The 20596-nt window shown below is 40.9% G+C and overlaps 1 protein-coding gene across 1 annotated transcript in view; it reads right to left on the bottom strand.

The window, feature by feature from the left end:
* Positions 1-7278: 7278 nt before the first annotated feature.
* AMPH (amphiphysin) overlaps positions 7279-20596 on the bottom strand; it is a gene marked incomplete at both ends in the record, with an annotated part of 102152 nt that continues 88834 nt past the window's right edge. The window contains 5 exons of the mRNA XM_079538207.1: positions 7279-7386; positions 9974-10075; positions 11706-11963; positions 12956-13105; positions 17155-17211. Coding sequence (XP_079394333.1) covers positions 7279-7386; positions 9974-10075; positions 11706-11963; positions 12956-13105; positions 17155-17211 — 675 coding nt within the window. The remainder of the gene's footprint in view (positions 7387-9973; positions 10076-11705; positions 11964-12955; positions 13106-17154; positions 17212-20596) is intronic.

Genomic DNA, 20596 nt, shown 5'->3' with positions numbered 1-20596 from the left:
CAGGCTTGAATGCTCATCATTCAGGATTCTGTGTCCTGAGGTGAAACTTGAAAATCATTTGAGATGCAAACTCAGTGACTTAATTCTTCATGCCCTTCTGTCTCCTAGCCACTTCCCATACCACTTCTTCCTTCCTTGCTCTCTTTCTCTTGGACAACTCTAGTTCCCTATCAAGCATTTCCTAAACATTTTTCGTTTCGTAACACCATCACTAATTCCATATAAAAGGCAATGACCCTAAGTCTGGCAGTCAGTTTGGGCAGCCCCCTGACCACCTCTCACAAGACTGGCTGAACTGGAGAATACATATGGTCATAACTATAATTCTTTGTATACATATAGTCATAACTATAACTCTTTTCTCTATCTTAGTAAACAATTTTATCTTAAGCCATGAGTTCTAGTTTGTGGTTGCTTTTATTTTTCCAGTTATCTCCCTTATCCCACTGGGAAGGGGTGGTGCTTAGCCACAGGCTGTGTTAAACCATTATGCTGTGTTTGGAAAGTGATGGGGGAGAGAAGTGATGAGGAGGCGGCAGCTAGAGACATGCCCCTGTGCTCGGACATCAGTGCCCTGCTGGGTCTGGAAGCCTGATGTGCCTCTGCTGCTGCTGCTCCTCGGGAGACAGAAGCAGGGCTCCCAGCAATAAGTGCTCTGGGACTGAAAGAGCAAGAGGAGGCAGGCTCCCGAGGCCTCTGATAGAAACATGAGATTTACCAGCTGCTGATGCTTCAGGCCTCTTTGAAAGTTTCAGGTTTTGACAGTGAGAGAAAGGGGACACACAGGCACACACAAGTGCTGAGAGGGGCACATGACATGCCATGTCATCATGGCACGAAACCTAAGGAGTACATGAAACCTACCTAAGCACATCCCTACACACACCTTTACCTCCTTTTCTGTCCTTTTGAGGACACTCACAGGGACTGGCTTGTTGGCTGCAGGCACTCAGCATGAAAAGACTGCTAACGCTCATTTAGTTCTGGTGTTTCAGCTGAAAGTCAAACACCACAGCACTGCGAATGCAGAGGAACAGCACTTATCCCAGTGAGGCCAGAGCTAAGCACAGGTAAGTGAACGGAGAGAGATGGAGGCAGAGGATCATAGAATCATAGAAAGGTTGAAAGGGACCTCGAGGATCATCAGGCTCCAGCCCCCCTGCCACAGGCAGGGCCAGCAACCTCCATATCTCGTACTAGTCCAGGCTGCAAACAGGAGCAGATATGTAAGAAAATTGTGAGCGATGTTGGCTTAATAGGATCAAAGTAGTGCCAAGGAGCTAGAGCATGAGACCACTTAAAGGTTTTAAAATCTTCTCATTTTTAGTAATTTGGCTGTTTATTTAAACAAGATGAACTAGGAAGTTGTTTTAAACAGAGGTAGCATAGAAAATTACTTTCTTTCTTAACATTGTCTTTTTGAATTGAAGTAGCCAAATATCTCATTACATGGTACAGATTTTCCATGAGCAGCTGTTCCAGTTTGATCTATATTGTAAGTTTTAACATGCGTGAAACACGCATGAGATGTGGAGAGATGTGTTGCAGCAATGAGTCAGAGAACAGCTCGGTAATGAGCTGCTCCATCTTCATTTGCCAGCATGCTGAAGTAGCCAGTTGCTGTGTACATAAGACTCATTTCATTTGCTCTGTGCATCTACAGCTGTGAGCCAAGTTTAGATACTGAGAGGTCATTGCAAAAAAAATCCTATCTGAAGACTGAATCAAACGCTATCTCCAATCCCTAAACACAAATTCTAGTGTCTGCCACCCTCTGCTGGAGTAAAGGAGTAAACTTTTTGAGCAGCTGTGTAATGAGTGCTGGCAGATGCTGAGAATTCCTACAGCATGCTGACGTTTTCAAGCAGAACAACAGTGCACCAATCCCTTTTATTTTGAAGAGTACTTTTCTAAATGGACAGGAGCACGATGTTCACTGCTGCACCAGGAGATACTCAAAGACTCAGGATTTTTATAGCTTCTCCAGTAAAACGTTTATCATACATAGACTTTATTTTAAGTGTTCTGAACCCCTGTGAATGACTACAGGCAGTTTCTACTTTGTTATTTCTCTACAGGACCTGTGGGGTCACAGCATTTTGTCAGGTCTGGGGTCTGTCAGGTTTTGGCCACTGAGAGAATTTTGTATCACCTTCACATTCAGCAATGTGATCTTGACACACAGATTATTCAAGAGTACATGGTTATGATGGTTTCTTGTTTTGCTTTTCTTTCTTTTTTTTTTCATTCACTGATACACAGCAAACTGAATGCCAGAGCAGCACCAGAAGGGAGAGGCTCCAGTTTGTTTTCTGCTCTAAAGCCGTGCTCAGGATACATCCGGGACTTCTGTGCTTGTTGTTAGCTACAGAGAGGCAGTGCTTTGTTCCAGAAGAGCCACCCAGCTTCACATTGGGCCTTTTTTTCTGACAGCTCACGGAGAACTTTTGAACCCTGTGCTATTAGGACCGGCAGTGCCCAGCAGTGTAGACGCGTGCCTTGCTTGAGCGCATGGCAGATGCTGGCCTTGCACAATGGTACTTCAGCACACACCCACCAGGATGGAGGAGCTTGATGCTCTCTGGCACATGTGAGCCTCTGACTGCTGCAGACCGTATTTCCTATGGCTGCATGCTGCTTTGCTCTGCTCTGTATTCATTGCCTGTGGCTGGGCAGAAGTCCTGTCTGTGTGTGGAGTGGTACTTCCATTATTTTCTAAGCATTTTCTCTCAGCAAAGTTTATGTTAACTGCTACTAAGCACACTGTGCTATGAAGCACAATTGACTTTTGATTGATTTCAGCTTTGCTAGAATAATGTTAATTATGAAGTCTTCCTGTCAATTTACAGAAGGAAGTGTTTGGAAAGTGCTGTGGTTTTCCCCATGTGATGCTGATGGGTCAAAGACATCCATACAAGAGTAACACAGATCTGTTTGAAATGTTGCTGGAGGCAGCTACATGCAAAGACAGCATCGGAGCTGAAATCAGTGGGTGCAGATCTGAGAGAGGAATGCTTGAAAAGTGGCTATCTTCTCAAGTATCTATGCATTTGGGGAGATGCTCAGTTTAAAACCACCCCCCACTTTGTATTCTCTGATTCTAGGCGTGGACTGAGATCACATTACCTCAAATTCCTCCCCCTGAATGACAACGAAGCTTTACTCTCAAAAAGCAGCTGGCTTCAGCCCCACGGGCTGCCTGCAGTCTCTGATCTGCAGCAAACATTCTGCTGCCAGAGAACACATCAGAGCCAGCTCTGCTCATTACAGCAGATAGAAAAACATCTCCATGCTCTTTTGCACTGCTTTCAGAAATGTGACCTTAGTTAACTAGGCTAACTACTTTTTGTAGACAGGAATTGGCTTATCAAATGGTGAGTCATCACCTGTGACGTATTGTTTCAAATAAAGAAGATCTTTTAAATCTGTTTTGCAAACTGACAATAAAATCCTATTTGAGCTTTTGTGCAGTGGAATGGCTGCTTGTGCTCTGCCTGCCCAGTCTTGCAAACTGCACCTACACCCACCACCTCATCCACTTACCTTACCCATCATAGCAACATTGTTCAATGTCTTTTTTCCTCGAGTCAGAAAGATACTTAAACACGTTCATTAAGCAAGAGCTTAATGAGACTATGATTTACTTTGTGCTTTCCTGGTGCTAGGGCATCAGTAAGCAGAGCACCGTGCAAACAAGTCCCATGCAGTTCGAGCAGGATGGTACCACAGCACGCTTTCTCTTCTGGTGGCAGGGGCAGATGCATCCAGGTGTGAGGTAGGGAACGGGTGGAACAAGGAGCAAGGGGGAGGGAGAGGAGGAGGAGAATGAGGAATGGGACAAAAGTGCCATTCATCTTGCACACTTTCCATTATTCGTGAAAGGATGCAAACTGGAGAGTCAAGCTGCAAATACACAATTGATCAGTTCACTCCCATGAGACGCTCCTCCATCTTCAGTTACTCTGTCTTACTTTCAAGGCCCAGCGTCCATAACCCACAGGGTCAGGACATCAGGGCCCTAAATATTCTGAGTGTTCATTCAGTGTACCAGTAGAAATGATAGCTGCTGTAGGTTAGCAGTGTATGCTGTCCTAGGCATAAATAGGTCTCTAGAGAAATCAATGCACAACGGGCTATTGCTTTACAATCACCTGGAAAGCATAAAATTTGGTAATTCACCAAGTGCAATATAGTGCGTTAAACTGAGAAATGCAAGAGTGGGAAATAGTTCTGGGCTAATACAGCTCTGGGGAGGAGGGTATCACTTGAATGTAACAGCAGCAAACAAACAAACAAAAGAATAAAATAGAAAAATGTGCCTTGCTTTCCCATGAATAAGCTTATATAAATGACCAAGAAATACATTTATTTTATGCTGTGCATCTCAGGAGCTGCAGAAATAAATGTGTCTGAGAGAGAAGTCTGATTGTCTTATGAAACACGAGTAAGAAGAAATCAAGTATGAGAAACAGCTCTAAATTCCAAATGATCTTTCTATTCACCAGCTCCATATTTCAGAGAGAAAATTAGGACAAATAATATTTTGGCTAGTCTATCAATGTCCTTCCTTTTGCATCTATCATCTTGTTATACGAATTTTTGCAGGGACTTTTAAGGATAACATTAATAATTCTCCTCATCCTTCCCACAAGAAGCCTATTTGCTTTGTGGATCCGAGGTGTGGATGTGAGATGTAAGATGTACTTCACGCCAGCACGGTGTCATGTCCACGGTAACCTGCAGCACACCGATCACGCATCATGTGCAATAGCATGGCTGCTGGGACATCATCTGCACATCTTTGTACTTTCAGCAAATAATGGCAGTGCTTGCAGCAAGAGGCAGACATTAGATGGCTCTTGAAATTGTATTTTTCTTTATACTGAAGACATTTTTAGAAACACAGAATAGGAGTAAGAAGTATTGCTGAAGAGCATGTCAGAGGGAAGCATGAAAATTATTTGCTGTAGATTAGGCACCCTTCCCTTCTACGTACAATCTCATGCATACCTCAAACCCCCTATCAGTGAATTTGGCACATACACCTATACCAAGGTTTTAGGAGTATCAAGGTCAAGAGTGTTAAATTTGACTTGGGTACTTCTAGCAAGAAGAGGGCACAAAGATAACGGCACACAGATATCACTGGATTAAGAGATTCCTTGGGGATCTCACACCATTCTCTGCTTCTTTAGCAATATGGCTGTAATGACAGACCTGCTTGATCGAGAAGTGACTGCACAGATTGCACAGGGAAAGGAGGCTCCTTGTGGGTCATCTGCAGTGATCTGTAGAACAGCTATTGCTCAAAAGCAAATGTTGAGATCTAGGTAAGCAGGAAACTGTGGCCTGGAGGTTATCAGAGCTGCACCATACATGAGGTTTAACAGGTCATTATGACAACCGGGTGCACCAGAGTCTGCAATTTACTGTAATGTCAGAAAGAAATGAAAAGTTGTTCCCCTGGAGAAATTCTTGGTCCTGAATCACTATCGATTTCCAAGCCTGTTAAAGGTTTGAAAAAACCAAAGAGCTCTCCACAACACCCTGAGACTCCAGTTGCTCACTGTAACATTTTAAAGCCAAAATCCCAGCTACCGCAGTCGAGCCACTCCACTTCTCCACCATCAAAGTTCCTCTTGAAAACTACTGGATTCAGTAAATACCAAGAAAGCAACTTCCCTCCTCTTTCAGAGGAACAATAAAATTCTATTTCTTCAACTGAAGTCTGACAAATTAGACTAGAAAGAACTTCTACGCACAAAAAAAAAGCTCACAACCAAAATATCACAAAAAATAACTGAACTGCCAGGAAAATGTGGGTGTTCCTAAACGGTTGTAGCTTCCATGCATCAGCAAACAGAGCAGAGCAGACTGATGGAGAATTTTCTTTTCACACAAGATGAATGGACGAGCAAGAAACGAATAAGAGGTCGCAGTCTGAGTGACAGTTGGGCACAGACAAGTTCCCTTGTTGCTGCTGGTGGCCAGAGCCCATTTCCAGGAGGAGCAGCCAGGAGATGTGCTGAGCTGGGAATCAGACCTGTTGGAATCTCGAGGTTGAAAGCAAGAGTTTACATGGTGCTCCAGTTGCGCTGTGTTTCTTTAGAAAAAGAGGCACTAAATTAAAATTAGATTCCCTAATAGAACACAGGAACCACGTGAAATTCAGTGTGACACAACTTCAAAAGCATCACAGATGAAACGTCTTTGGATCAAAGGTTTATTTTTAATGACACAGCACTGGAAAACATAAGTTACAGATGACTTTTTGATACAGGATACATTATATATCTTCATTTAAAAGGATTTGTGAAGGTACGCTGCATAAATACTTATTGTGAAAATATGTTTATTTCTCAGAGATTAATTTTGTTGTGTTTTTTTTTTTTTTTATTCAGCCAATTAAATAAAAAACTATAGATGAGCATCATAACAGTTCCCCTTCCAGATTATCTCACTGTAACTACTGCAGCTGGAAGAGGAAACCGAGCCATGCCTTCTCAAAGGTTTAGCAGCTTTGAAAATGATGTTATTCATCATCTCAGAATGAAAATTTCACATTACTAACATGGATACTGTTCAGTGTTTTGGCAATGGAGCAGCTAGTTTTGCTTTGGAACAAAACTGTTTCCTGTAATGCCAGACAGTGAGAGAGCAATGCATGTACTGATGACACTACACAGTCAAAGAACTACCATGAAATTGTTAAAATGCATATATACCCATATGCACTTATATATACACATCCAAGTTCCTGTGTATATATACTATGCATGTCCAAAAGTAACACTGAAAAACGTTGCAGCAGTTAATTATCTTTTTTAAACACATGAAACTTATAATAGTTTGACCTCATTACTACAGGATTACTAATTAAATTTTCTGCAGTGCAACTCAATACAATACACTTAGTGCAGAGAAGTTAAGGTTTTGGTATCAAGGAGGCTAATTTTGGATTTCATGGGAAAGGACCAAATACAGGATCACCATAGCTCTGACAAAGCACAAACAAACCTGTTGCCACGTACATGTGAACAAATAAAGGACATTTCTGTTTTTATTTGATTTTTTTTTTTCCACGCACTGCTTCAGAAATTGCTAGCTTAACTGTTTGCACTCATGCTCATTTTGATATGCTTCAACAATCTTTGTCTGGCACCAATCTGTAAACCATTAACAGCCTGAACTACAAAAAAAAGTGGGCTCCTGTGTTTCAAAGAGGTTAAGAACCCACTGACCGAGCTTCAAACCACATTCGTGTGCCTGTGAGAAGAACTATTCCAGGTGGCGTGTGAAGTTCTCTGGGAAAAGTCCTTTATAACTATTTGCATCTCTGTACTGAAGCCACTCAGATTCCTTAATGCCTGTCAACCAGCCAGCCTCCTGAAAGAGAAAAGACAGAGCATCCTCAGTGTCAGCTCTCTCCCATTTCTTTCTACATACTCCAAGCCCAGAGAAGTTTTAGAGCCATACGGCTAAAAGAAGTGGCGATTTGTTACACAGCCTACTCTGATTTTGCACAGACTGTTTTCTCTGTTCTGCCATGGTTCTGTGAGACTGTGAGCACATTAGATGGCCTATAACCCACCTAACCTCCAACTGAACTGAAAATTGGATAATCAGCCTCTGGAGTCATCCAGTGTCACAGCAAATCTGCATTTGTGCAAATGCATGTGGAGATGTTTTCAAAGTTCTCACAGCAATATTGGGATACTTACATAGTAAGAGCACAGCACTGTGCTAGAATCGTTATACTATGCCTCAGATGAGGGGAAAAAAAAAAATCAATGTTTTCATCTGATTTTTTTTTTCTGAGAGTTCTTTTCTCTCATTCCTGTATTGACAGTCAGAGGAAATAACAGTTCTTGTTTTCTCTGCCATCATAATTTCTAGAAACTAAAAGTCAGTTGATATTCAACTACCTTGTTCAAAAATTCCTGGAAACTTTAGCCTAAGCCAGATCTTGACATGCAACACTGCAATCCAAACCCTCAGCAGCACCATCAATCAAAAGGAAGATTTCTTATTGGAAAGTGCTGGGTTCTCTTAAGTGCTATCCATTTCACCTGGAATAAAATCCATTCAGTGTTTTTTGCAGTGATCAGCCTGTTTTCATCTCACCAAATGACTAAACTCTGTGCTTTGTTCCTTTTAAGAACAGGAGTCAGAGTAAAGTGATGATTAACAGGGAATTTCTAATGCTGATTCATTATTATTCTACTGAAAGTACAAAAAGAGATGGAGTAACTGGCAGAACATTTTTGAAGCTCACCTTTTGGAAAACCTGAGACGGAGGAACTGAAGTTTTCTACTATGGACAGAGTAGATTCTACTCAGGACTGAAGTTTTAATGGATAATAACTTCAACTCAATAATTATGGAAAAAAATTGAAGTCACTGGGTGGGATTGGTTGGCTTTGAACAGGGAGCACAGGCTGACAGCACCAGCCATGTCAGAATGATGGTTTTAGACAGATCAATTTTGCAGGAGAAAAAAGAACCAAGATCAAATACTCTCTGTAAATCAGTAAAGTATCCGGTAAAAGAGAAAAATTAAGTTTTATGGTGATGTTAAACACGAAGGGCAAATATGCACTGAGTAATAAAGATGTGAGCAGAATGATCTCAGAAACACGAATACATGGAGCTTTATTTTCTCCATCACTGCACACGATTTACTCCAATTAATGCTAATGGGCTTTTTGGATGCACACCACAAGAGAAAAATAATTAATGGATTCACCAAGTGAAGGTTATATATATTTAATACAAAACATTATAAGAAAAAATAACTGAAGACAACCTGTTTTTATATCCTTAAAGTAGGTTCTGCAAATACTGACAATAAAACTGGTTGAACAGCCCAAGAGGTGTCACGCAGCACAGTTTGAATAAGTATAAGAGAATCTGTCCCTACAAAAATAATGAAGCGTCCTAGTGAAAAGGAAAATAAAAATAATCTTTTATTCAGAAACAATAATAAAAAGGAATCAAAAACCAAAACAATTACTTGTCTCTTGTATTAAGAGAGAGTTCAGCTTAGATAATGAACAGTTTCTGGCTCTCCAAATACGCACTAGACACTATCTGGGCCTATTTTAAGAAATGCTCTTCATTCAGAGCAGAGCACCTGCTATCTCACTGTGCAGGATTCAGACCCCAACCTCCCAGCCCCTAGTTCAGTGGGATATTTTTCATCAACACTTGCTGCCACTGCAGCCACGAAGTGGCTCGTACTAATTGTACAAGGCGGTCTTCTCTTAAAGGAGTAGTCAAATATTAATTCACTTGACTGCAAATCAATACAGCATGTGGAATTAAGTTGTTTAAAAATTAACCTGAAACACGCTGTTAAAACAAAATAAAATATCTTAAATGACATTGAACTGTTGGGTTCTTGCATCAAAGACAAAGTGATTGCTGGTGCAGCTCAAGAGCACTGCTATGTGAGGCTCAGGTTCCAAGAGGCACACAGGACATGCAGGAACACCTCTGTGCCATTGGGCTGCAGGACAGAACTGTTGGTGTGTAGTCTCAGTGCTCTCTCGGGGCAAATGTGTATTTCTCCAGATCTCCGTGTAAAACTCTGAACATGTGGGGAATATACGATCAGTTCTGACCCAATGTTACAACAAAATGATAGCAGGATGCACAATTTGTAAGCCATCTTCTGTATTAAGCCTACATATGTATGTAAGCCTGTATAAAACTCACTACAAAGTAACATAAAAGTGCCAAGAAAAATGTACTGAAGTTGGATCCTGTTGGTAGTACACACCTGGGGCTTTAGCTTAGTTAACTGTACTGTTTGGTCACAAATTAAACCAAGTAAAAGGGCAAAATAAGAATGTTGGTGTTTTCTAACAGTAAAGATGTTTTGAATCAACATTTCAAATTAACTATAAGCAGTGAGAAGAAGACTGAGACAAAGGGAAACATTAACAAAAGAAATAAATAATCATGTTGTTACCTGATCAGCTGTGGTCTCAGAAGGAATTACTAGTACAATATCCCCTCGTTTTAAATTAAGCTCATCACTGTTAGCTGCCTCAAAATCATGCAGAACTTCAACCTAAAGGAAGTACCAAACATACAGAAATGATCAAAATAGAGACATTGTGAAAAAAGAAAAAATGTACTCTTCCACTTGTTTCTTTATGGAAATATATGGCCATAGATACGTACATTCAAGTCGTTAATGTTCACATCAAAGTTTCTACTTATAGCTTAAGAAACAGGTACAGCTTCAGTAAATCTTCCTGAAACTACTGAAAGAAACCAAACATCCTTTCCCAAGGTTGCAGAATCCCACAGGTGCTGTCTCTTGGACAAGTCCTGTTACATTATTCCTACCATGCAAGGAAGTTGCTTTCATTTCCTACTATCATTACTAGACCTGGGGAGAGGGATGGCAGGATTTTGCTAATAAGCTTGGAAAAGAATCACAGGAAATGTTATTTCAGACCCTTACTTATGCTGTCTGCTAGATACTATTATTGGTGTAAACATCCCTGGAAATTAGAGTGAGGGTACAGCACCAGTTTCAATATAAGATAAAAGAAGTTAATAATGGGAACCGTAACTCCTGTTTGTCCCGGAAAGAACTCCCATTTACTAGCAGATAGGAATGCCAAAAATATCTCTTTCAAAGAGGTGATTATTAAAACATTTGTGGAGGTAGTACATTGTCGTGAACAGATCATTGTAACTAAATAGCTCTTCCTCCTGTAGAGAGATACTATCCTAGTTTTCTCAAAGGCACAGACAGTTCCATGGTAACTCTGCAATAATGAAATAACACAGCATCGAGAACCAGATGGCAGTCATATATTCTGCCACTTTTTATTTATGTTTGACTCAAGGAAGCATGACAAAAAACAGAAGATGAACTGTGGCAGCAGGTCTGCACCAAAACTGCACAATACCGGTCACTCTAACCTTAACGTTATTCTCACTGTTTGATGAAAATCTTGACCAACGAAATTGGATCAGAAAGAATGGCATATTTATGGACTGCTATGGGACTAATTAGTCTGAAGTATGCAAATTATAGTAGGAAGCATATAAAGTTCATCTATCCTCAAGGAGCGTTTCTCCTGCTCACTGATTCTGAAGTGAAAAGAACCTTGTGAACCAGGAATCTCTGTGGGTCTTACCAGCCAAGGAGAGAATTTCCCACAAGCTTCATTAAGCTTTTCTGTCTGAATACCCTAACAGTTTGTAAGTATAGTAATACTAAGGACATAAAATGACACTTCAACTTCATTACAGAGAATTGTTGAAGTCCCATAGATTTCAATAGGGCTGGAACTTCCTCTACAGATTTCTCAGGCCAGAAAAATGCCTTTTTGGTATTGGTAGCAAACGATCGTACGATATTGCTGTCTAAATTGCTGGCAGTGGAATTTTACTTAAAAGATTCACTGTCAGTACTGATTTGGCGAGATGAAAGGAGACCTCTAATGATTCTTACAGCTACAGAGGGATATAACCAACAAAATCCAAGTGCAGAAAATATATTTCTCAAAATTCATGTATGGAGAAAAAACAAAGGTTGGGGTGAGTATATGCGCATGCAAGTATGTGGCTGTGAAACTAGGCATCCTTTGGCCTCAGTAAACCATTGTAATGACTCAATTTTCAGACACATCCACAGAAGCTAGATGTGAAAAGATGTCTAAAAGAAAAACAAACAAGCAGACCTTAAAGAGAAAGCCTGGCGGCATGTCAGAAGCTGTGTCTCCTGCTGATGAAGGCTGATCTCGAGAAGGTGCAGTCTGGATTTCTTCAGCTGGTTTCTGCTCACTTCCAACTTGGGAAGTTTCACTGTCAGTGCCCTGAGTGCCCATCTCTGCTGCAGCATCTTTGGACTCGTTCATGATCACATCATGTTCTTCTCCTTCCCCTTCATTGTTCGATGCTGGCTCTATTACGACTGAAGGAATGCTGCTGACCTTTTCCTAGGAAAAGAAATAAAATACAACAAAAGCACCACAAGAGTATTTCGTACTTTATTTCAAGTTGAAAAACATGTTTCTTTACTTCTGCTGAAGGTCAGATTCTTACATCAAGACAGAGAACAATAATTGTGCAGAAAAGTAAAAGTTCTAAGAGCTTAGAGGAACACAAGGTGCAAAAGCAGAAGTGACCTGGACCTCTTTCAGGGCTGTGCCAGTGTCCAGGTGTGAAATCCATCGTACACTAGAGCACCTTCAGGACTGAGGGAAGTTGTTGCCTAGAGCCATGGGACACACTACTGTACAAGACTTACTATGGGATGTTTAAGGGAGAAACCAAAAGCAGTGGGTGCATTGAGGTGATTTGGGGAGGAACAAGTGTGGGACAACAAAGGCACAGATAACAGCATAAATGGGCTGCTTGCATGTAAGTAGTGGATAGTTCAAATGAGTATCTGGCCACATCCTGCACCTGATGAGTATGGTCTGTCCTGTCTTCTCATTAAGTTGCTTGCTAACTCTTTTCCAGGGTGAGGGCTGTCTTTTGTTCTTGCCCGTGTGTGCACTAGGCTCAGATCATGGATTGGAGGGCCTGTGTGCCCATCTGCCAGCTACATGAGAGATCCAGGTGCCAGCCACTGGAGACATTCAGGTGAGTGGACTTGAGTGACATCAGCATATATATACAAATATATATATTCTCACTAGCAGATCTCTACCCTGCTCAGCCAGAGAGGAGAACGTGATGAGGCTTCTGGTAATGCTTGTGTTTGTGCGAGTACCCCGTGTGCCTATCTATGACTTCCATGGCTGTCTGTGTATGCACAAATACCATGTCTGTGTGTGCTCTGTGTGTGCATCAAGTGAGAATACATGCTCATCCTCACTGCTTGTTGGACCCTGGGGCATGGAGCTGCATCAGCCTTGCCTGTGCTGGGAGCTGCTGGATCTGGCTGGATTCCTCTAATGCTCACCCACACAACAACATGAGGTACCTGAGAAACATCACCCTCCTTTTCTTCTCCCTGAGGTTTGTCACCTTCAGCAGCAGCCTCCTGTTCAGTGGGAGCAGCCCCCTCACCAGCTCCTGCTGCCACCACCACACTGTCTTCCACTGCCACTGCCCCATCTGCAGCACTCACCACCTGCAGAATAAAAGGAGAAACCTTTCAGGACATGAGCTGTGCATATCAGCTGGAGATATCCTGTACTCTGCAATCTCCTTAGTTGCTGCCGACCCCTGGCTTTGGTTTCGCTGGGGTTTCTCCTGACCCAAGGGGGAAAGCAGCACCAGAAGCTGCCATCCTATACCTGAAGCACCATGTAGGGAGCACAGGGGTAGGATTGCACAACAAAGCTGATTTACAGGCAGGAGAGGGACATTTACAAAACCTTCCTGTGAACATGCAGTAGAGTTTCAGATGGGCATTTCTAATGTAGGAAAAATTTCTCAAGGCTCATGTGTTTTCACTGCCTCTTCTTTCTCACAATGGGCTCCTTCCACTGCTCTCTGTAACAGTTATGGGACTGCATTCTCAGGGCTGATTTGCCTCCAAGCTGTTCAGTGTGAGAAATTCCCTGCAGGTTCATGGTGAGTTGAAGCTTGGCAAACTGTCCAGAGGTCCACTGTGCTACATAAAGTCTGTTCTTAGGAACAGGCTACAAGTCTTCTCCAGCTGCTGCCTCCAATCTCTAGACCTGGACTGCCTTCAAGAGCATTGCCTTAGTTAGACTCCTTTTGAACAGAGATGTGCAACTTGGGCTATATTAGCTGAAGCAAATATACTCTACAGCTAGATAAAGGTTAGAAATATTCAGATGTCATCAGGTATTAGAAAATGTTAGCCTATAGCTAGGCCAATTTAAAAAAAGAAAGAAACGTAAATGAAGACACAAGTAGATTTGATATGACTGAATCATTCGTCATTAGTCTGTTGAAAAGTTAGTATGCATTTTATTTCAGTTATTGAAAGGTGGATAGAAAAGTACCTTCCTAAAGGCCATCATTAAATCCTTCCTCCAGCAGAGATAATTTATGTATCACCCTAACATTTGTGTTGGTATATACTGGTATTTGTTTACAGTGATATACTTGAGTTTACTGTAGTTTAATCCTAAGGCTTGGATGGTGAAGGTAAATAAAAAACCCACGTTCTGTCAATTCAATTAACTTCAGGAAGTTTTTAGCACTAAAGAAAATCTATTTTCTAGGTACCAATGTCAAGCTAAGTTTAGCAGAAATTCAGTTAACAGCCTGATGCTCTGTTTTCTCAGTTTGATTTTCCACCTATGAATGAGACTAACGCAGCTATCTGAGCTCAACTTGAACTGCCTGCATTTGTTCACGATCATTCTTCAGTCATTTTGTTTTAGCTATATCTACCCCAGTGACTGATATTATCTGATGTGATAAATAAATTCTTCTGCAGTCCTTGAAAGCAGAAAATACTCCAGTGTTTTGCAGCAATCACTGGAGAAATTTTAGCTTAAACTAAAAATTCTGCTAGGGAAGGATGCTCTGTCACAAACAGAAGTAATGTCAAAAGACATGGATGAATGTTGACAACTTCTCCTGTGACTTGTAAGGCATGCAAATCTGTCTTACAGAGTATTACCAATTTAGCAGTCTTGACCCAGGCTAGTATTCAAATAAATAGCGGATGTGAAAGCCTTGGAAGAGACCAGTATGAAAGAAGGGGAACAGAATATATCAGATTGATTTTATAACATGTGCTTCTAACAGCATGCTGCAGAAATTGATCTTGCTGTCTGTTGTGATTAGGATCAACATTTATTTTCTACTTATTGGATTTGTATGGCCAATTTTCTTTTACTGCGGAGGAGAATTTTAATTTACATGAGTCAGCTCTCAAATAGTCAGCACTGAAAGGGTGATGCTCTCAACAGCTGTAGCTGTAACTCACTGCATGTACAACGCATTCACATATGCAGAACTGTGTATTTCCTGTGTCTTAGAATACAAAACCAAAGCAAGACGAGTAATTAAAAAACGGCTTTTACAAAAGCATGTGTCCTAGTGCTGAATGAATCTCACTATTAGTATCAAATATCCTTGATTAAGAAGAAGAAAAAAAACCTAAACTAAAAAGAGGGAGGCTCAATTCCACTGAAATCAGAACAGCAAGAATCCCACACCCAGCTACAGCGGGCCACGTACTTGCAGGTATTTCCTGTCTTCGTTTTGAGAACCTGTTTTCCATAACATTACGCAGACTAAGAGTATCCTAAACTAGCTGTCTACAGAAGTGTTACTGAAATTTGCACAGCCACGCAGAAGAAGAAATGAGGGTCATCCAATATAATGAAGGCTGTGATAAAAGAGCCACACGACTTTTAGTTGCAGTAAAAGTGAATGCTTCTTTACCCAGGATGCAGCTGGTTGGATTATCCTCTAATTAACACCACTGTCAGCTCAGTGCAATGCCACAGATTCAGCAGCAGCAAGAGTGAGGCCATGAAGAGGAGGAGAGCTACCAAGTCTGCAGTTGGAGGTCTGGGAGGAGCTCACTGAGCTCTCCCTGTGTTCCAGAGCTGAAGATCTTGCTCCACGGCTTGATTTAGAAAAAGACTGGGTAATTTTTATGACAGTTAGTCATAATTATAGCTAAGCCGCCTAATATAAGATCAAGAACTAATTATCATGCTTTAGTGAGCACACCAATTGCTTGACAAGTCTTGGAAGGCTTTTGGAGTAATACTGAAGAACTGGTTATGAACATTGCATCAGAAGGACAGTCCTCCATTGGAACCAGGATATAATCTTAGCAAACAGCTTGATCCCTGACAGCGTCTCTTCTGCATTCAGTAATACTGCTCCTCTAAACAGGCTAAACTTACCAGATAAAAGTTACTTTGTGAGGGCATGTTGTTTGGAAAACAGAGGAAAGATGCATTTCAAAGGCTTAGCCTTTGTGCTCAGGGGTTAGCAAGGCGTTCCTTGGCCCAGACTTGGTAGTGATAAGACAATGCTAGAGAAGCAGTGCAACTCATGTGCAGCACATCAACACCTGTAGCTATAGAAACTGGGTTTGATCTACCTCTCCTATCCTGTAAATTCTATTTAGTATAATTCTCCTGGCTTCTACACAGCAGTCTGGTGAGGAGTATGGCACCAGTGAGGCAGGGCTGCAGGTCACAGCAAGAAAGCAGCCCATGGTAGTGGGACCTCATCCTGGCTCAGCCATGCTGCCCAGCAGGGACAGCTGCTGGCTGCACATCTGGCTTCCCTGCAACACAGGGTACCCTGGGTAGCCACAGAGCATGGACATATCCCAGATTGCAGAAGGGCTGATGCCTGTTTACATCAGTGTAACAAACCCAAGCTTGGACAGCTGAGCCTACCATGAAGCCAAAACAAGTAGAAAACAGTTTATAATCTGTTTGTATATGTTGTGGCACTAAGAGAAATAACATAATCAAACAGTTGGTCAGCTCTTTGAGATACAGATTCTAAGCAATTATCAATGAGGAGTAACAATTTCTTTCTCATTCCCTACTTCTCTTCCTGCATTTAATAGGTAGCTCTTCTTCCTGCGCTGCTCTCCATGCCTGCTCGAAAACATTACAGTTTCAATTCTGTACAAAAGGATTCATAGTGTCTTGCTTTACATAAGCAAAACACAACCATACAACCCTTAGATTTCAACATGCCCACCTAAAGAGAAATTAAGTATGTCACCGAGTTTTTCAGTTGCTTTGTAATTTACCCAATTCAATGCCAGATTTGTATTTTAGAAAATGAACTTGTAGCATGATTATTTTCAGCTGTGCTAGGAGAAACAAATGATGAATCAAAATTCCTTTTCTTTTTTTGAAGATGTTTAGAGGAAGGCTAGACAAACAAATTCAAGGAAAATGTAAAAGCTACTGTGAATCTACGTAGCATATTCTCTCTTTACCACAAATATCAATTGAAACAGCATTATGCCACTTTCTGTTCATGGATCTGTATTGTTTTCTGTCCCAAAATATTTATCAGTCTGTACTGCTGCAACAGTCAGTTTCTAAGGTAGGTCTTGCATTGAATGAGAAATGTTCTGGTACCACAGCTGGGTCACAGTCATATTGTACTGTCTGCATATTGATAACATGCAAATGACATATATATGTTTTTGCCATGCTCCTCTTGAAGATATTAAAGCAAAACCATATTCCTGAGGCTGTTCATATGTACCTCGCTCTCTTTCTCAGCAATTCCAGTTGTCTCCTTATCCCCTGCCTCGATACTCTCCTGTATAAAGAGGAAATATGGTCATCATCTTACTCATGCTGAGGGAATGACTGCAGAGAAATTGGCATTAATCAAGCTCAGTGGAAGAATGGCATGTATGGGATGCAATGAAATGAACGGTGGGAACTAAATGGGATAGTATAGAGTGAGTGGAAAGATTCTCGCTGCTATATATCTGAAATAAAAGTAGCTATAAGATAAAAACAGAACAAAACAAGAACACAGCAAAAAACCACGAGAAATGAAGCCTGTTAATTATATAATGATCACCACACTGGAAGTGCTAATGTCAATTTTATTTACTTCTGCTATCAGTATTCTCATAATAGCACCAAACTGGATGAATGTTTTTATTAAGCAACAATCCAGAACACTGCTGACCTTACAGTTTTTTCCAGCTACCTCAAATTTCTCCCACCCAAGACTCAGAATGTTCCCATCATAACCTGCTGCTGCCCCTGTAACTCACCAGTTTCCAGGAAAACTTTCTAAAACACTTCTTCCACACACGTTGGGCTGAAACACATTTAAGGGCATTGTTCAAAGAGGTGGGTAACAAGGTTCATCAGCTTTTGCAGAATCACTTTTCTCTAGGTCCATACTCAGTTGTACATGCACTGGGTGCCCGACATTTAAAACATTAGACATGTGTCAGTGGCTTTCTAAATCTGGCACCCACGAAGATGTTCAAGGGATCAATTGCTCTGAACAGTAAGGGGCTCACCCCAAACAGCACTTTTTATAGCACAGATGATATCTAACACAAGGTCCTTTTCTACAGAAGCTGTAAAACTGCATGAGTTCCAGGTTTTGGAAGAGGAAAGAACATACAATCTCCTAAATTCTGTGGGACAGTTGTGCCCTCACTGGTTTCCAATTCTACTGCAGCATTTTGGGATTCAGTCAGCAACATCCCTTCTGCTTGAGCTTGGGTTCAGTTTTGGCTATTGCTCAGCCTAGATCAAGAGGTTCAGGTCTAGTTTAGGTCAACAAATAGTCAAAATGGCTGTAATTCATGTCTCGTTTGGAATACTTAGAAGTGCTTTTCTCTTCTGTTCAATCTTGACTTCCTGCAGATTGCAGGATATTTCTAAAGATGCTTTTCAAAGGAAAAGTAAATCTAAGCCCCCTTATAGAAATCTCTTTCTCTAATAAATGTTGAGGCTGCTGTGCCAACATGCATATGTCAAGTTTTTCAAAAGCCCTGTAAGGGTGAAGACAAGTCATGCAAATCTATTTGAGTGCAGGTAGATCAGATTGCCATCTTTAGCACTTGTGATCAGGCCTCAAGTGCTCAGTCTCCAGCTCACTGCCTCCACACACCTGCCACACCAAAATTCCTACAAGTTTCATCTGAAATGCTTGCATGTTATTTTGTTTAATAAAAGGATGCTGAGTTACAGCCAAACTTCACTTCACTCATGTGTTTTCTAATCTAATCTTCCTGCAGTCACCTCAGAAGACCCAGGCATGTCCAGATGCCAGGGCAAAGCAGTTGCTGACAGCAGTGTTACCATGGAAACCCCTCATAGCTTTACCCTGTTAAAATTGCAGTGTTACATAACCTTTTCTTTCATATATATAGGATTAATTCTTCTTTCAAGCTGCCAAACCATGCTGTGAAGACCTGATTTTTATTTTAAAAGAGACTGTAGAGGGTCTTAAACAGAAAAAAATCCCATGAGCTTCAACTGCAAAATATAATTATTTCTTACTTTAGCAAAGCATGCATGCTTGCTACAGCATGTTGCTCTTTTTTTTTTTAACAGAAGATGTAAACAAATATTTCTATTGCCTCATAAAAGCTATGTGTCTAATGGCAATGGCAAGTTGGTACACAAACTCTTTTCTGACTTTCAATATTAAAAAGTGCTGAATTTCTTCAATAAGCTGTATTTAGAAGTCAATTTGCCTTCAGAAACGAGCACTGTTCTACGTCAGGAATGTGTTTGTCCCTACCCTTCTCTTATCAGTAACCTGGAAACTCTCTCCCATAAGAATTCCATCAACCAAGCTTACAGCTTGGGCCTCTTTACAAAATTTGATGCATTCATACATGAACTTTTAAATGAGGGCTCTTTTCAAGCATCACTGGAAGCAGATTTTTTCGGTAAAGAGAAAGGTAAGGAGAGTTGCCCTTACTTCTTAAGGATTATTTTGTATTAGTAAAATTAGCAGCACTGATCTTTTGATTAGTTAGGAGTTGGGATAGTAAGGATGACCGAGTTTTAGAAGGGAAGCATGGTAGTGCAATTCTTATTTTTATGCCACACGAGGCGTAAACACCTAGTAAATAGGATTACTGAAATAATGCCTAAGTAATGCTGCAATTCCACAAACAGAGTGCAATCTGCTTCTGCTGACTGAACAGAACAGTATTCTACGTCAGTTCTCTCCCATTTTTGAAAGAAATATTTTATCTTTAAATGGCCTCATACTCCAACGCTGTACCTGTACTTGGCTCCATGCTCAGCTTTCGGACACAGCTGATCACTCTTCTAGATCTGAACATTTTAAAACTCCCAGATTATATTATCTGCAATTTGGGTGCCATGGATTGTACCTACGGTGGGATTCAACCATAATTAGACATCTCTAAGCTGAAGGCTCTTTCTTGGCCTCTGTCACTGTTCAGTGTCTGAGAGAGCTTCCAGCTGTAGTTTCATATGTGCCTACACAAAGCTTTGAAAATCACTGTGTTTAGCTGAGTGCCTGACTGATTTAATGAGAAAATATTAAAATCCAGGCAAGAATCAGACCCAAAGCACAAAAAGGTTCTTTCCAAACCAATGAGCATACTGGAAGTCAAAAAAGCTGATCTCTGAGTAATGCTGTGAACTGTGGGTGCAATATTTCACAGATAGGAGAACAAAATAACAAGACTTCCTATGATTTCTCTTTGTTCTGTACACCTGTCATCTTTGCCTGACTTTGAAAAATTGATGTGGTGAGAGGGATATTATTATTTGAAACTGAAATCAATCAGTGGTTAATAAACTGTATCTTTTAGACTGCATCCTTTGGATTTTATATACTATGGAAATAAGGAAACAAAACAGTTTCTGTGGGCAAAAGTCCATGGAAGGACTTTTTACCATGGTTCGCTTCAGCTCTTCTGGTGCACGTGGTGATTCTGTCCTTTTAACTGTCAAAAATTTTGTTCCCTGCAACCAAAATAAGAATCAATGGTTGCCAGCATCTAATAGAAATTTTATTTGCTCTGTGGCACCGATGGATCAAGACAAGAACATGTAATAAGATTCCATGTAGCAATTAAGACGAGCCCTTGGAATGAAGTGTTTGGCAATACACTTCAGGCAGATTATGAAACTGTAAATAACAGAACCCAAAACTCCTGAGCAGGGAATTGTACCCTATTCTCTGG

The sequence above is a fragment of the Tetrao urogallus genome, assembly GCF_951394365.1.
Source record: "Tetrao urogallus genome assembly, chromosome: 7".
Classification (NCBI taxonomy): domain Eukaryota; kingdom Metazoa; phylum Chordata; class Aves; order Galliformes; family Phasianidae; genus Tetrao; species Tetrao urogallus.
This window is presented reverse-complemented; position numbering and strand designations above follow the sequence as displayed.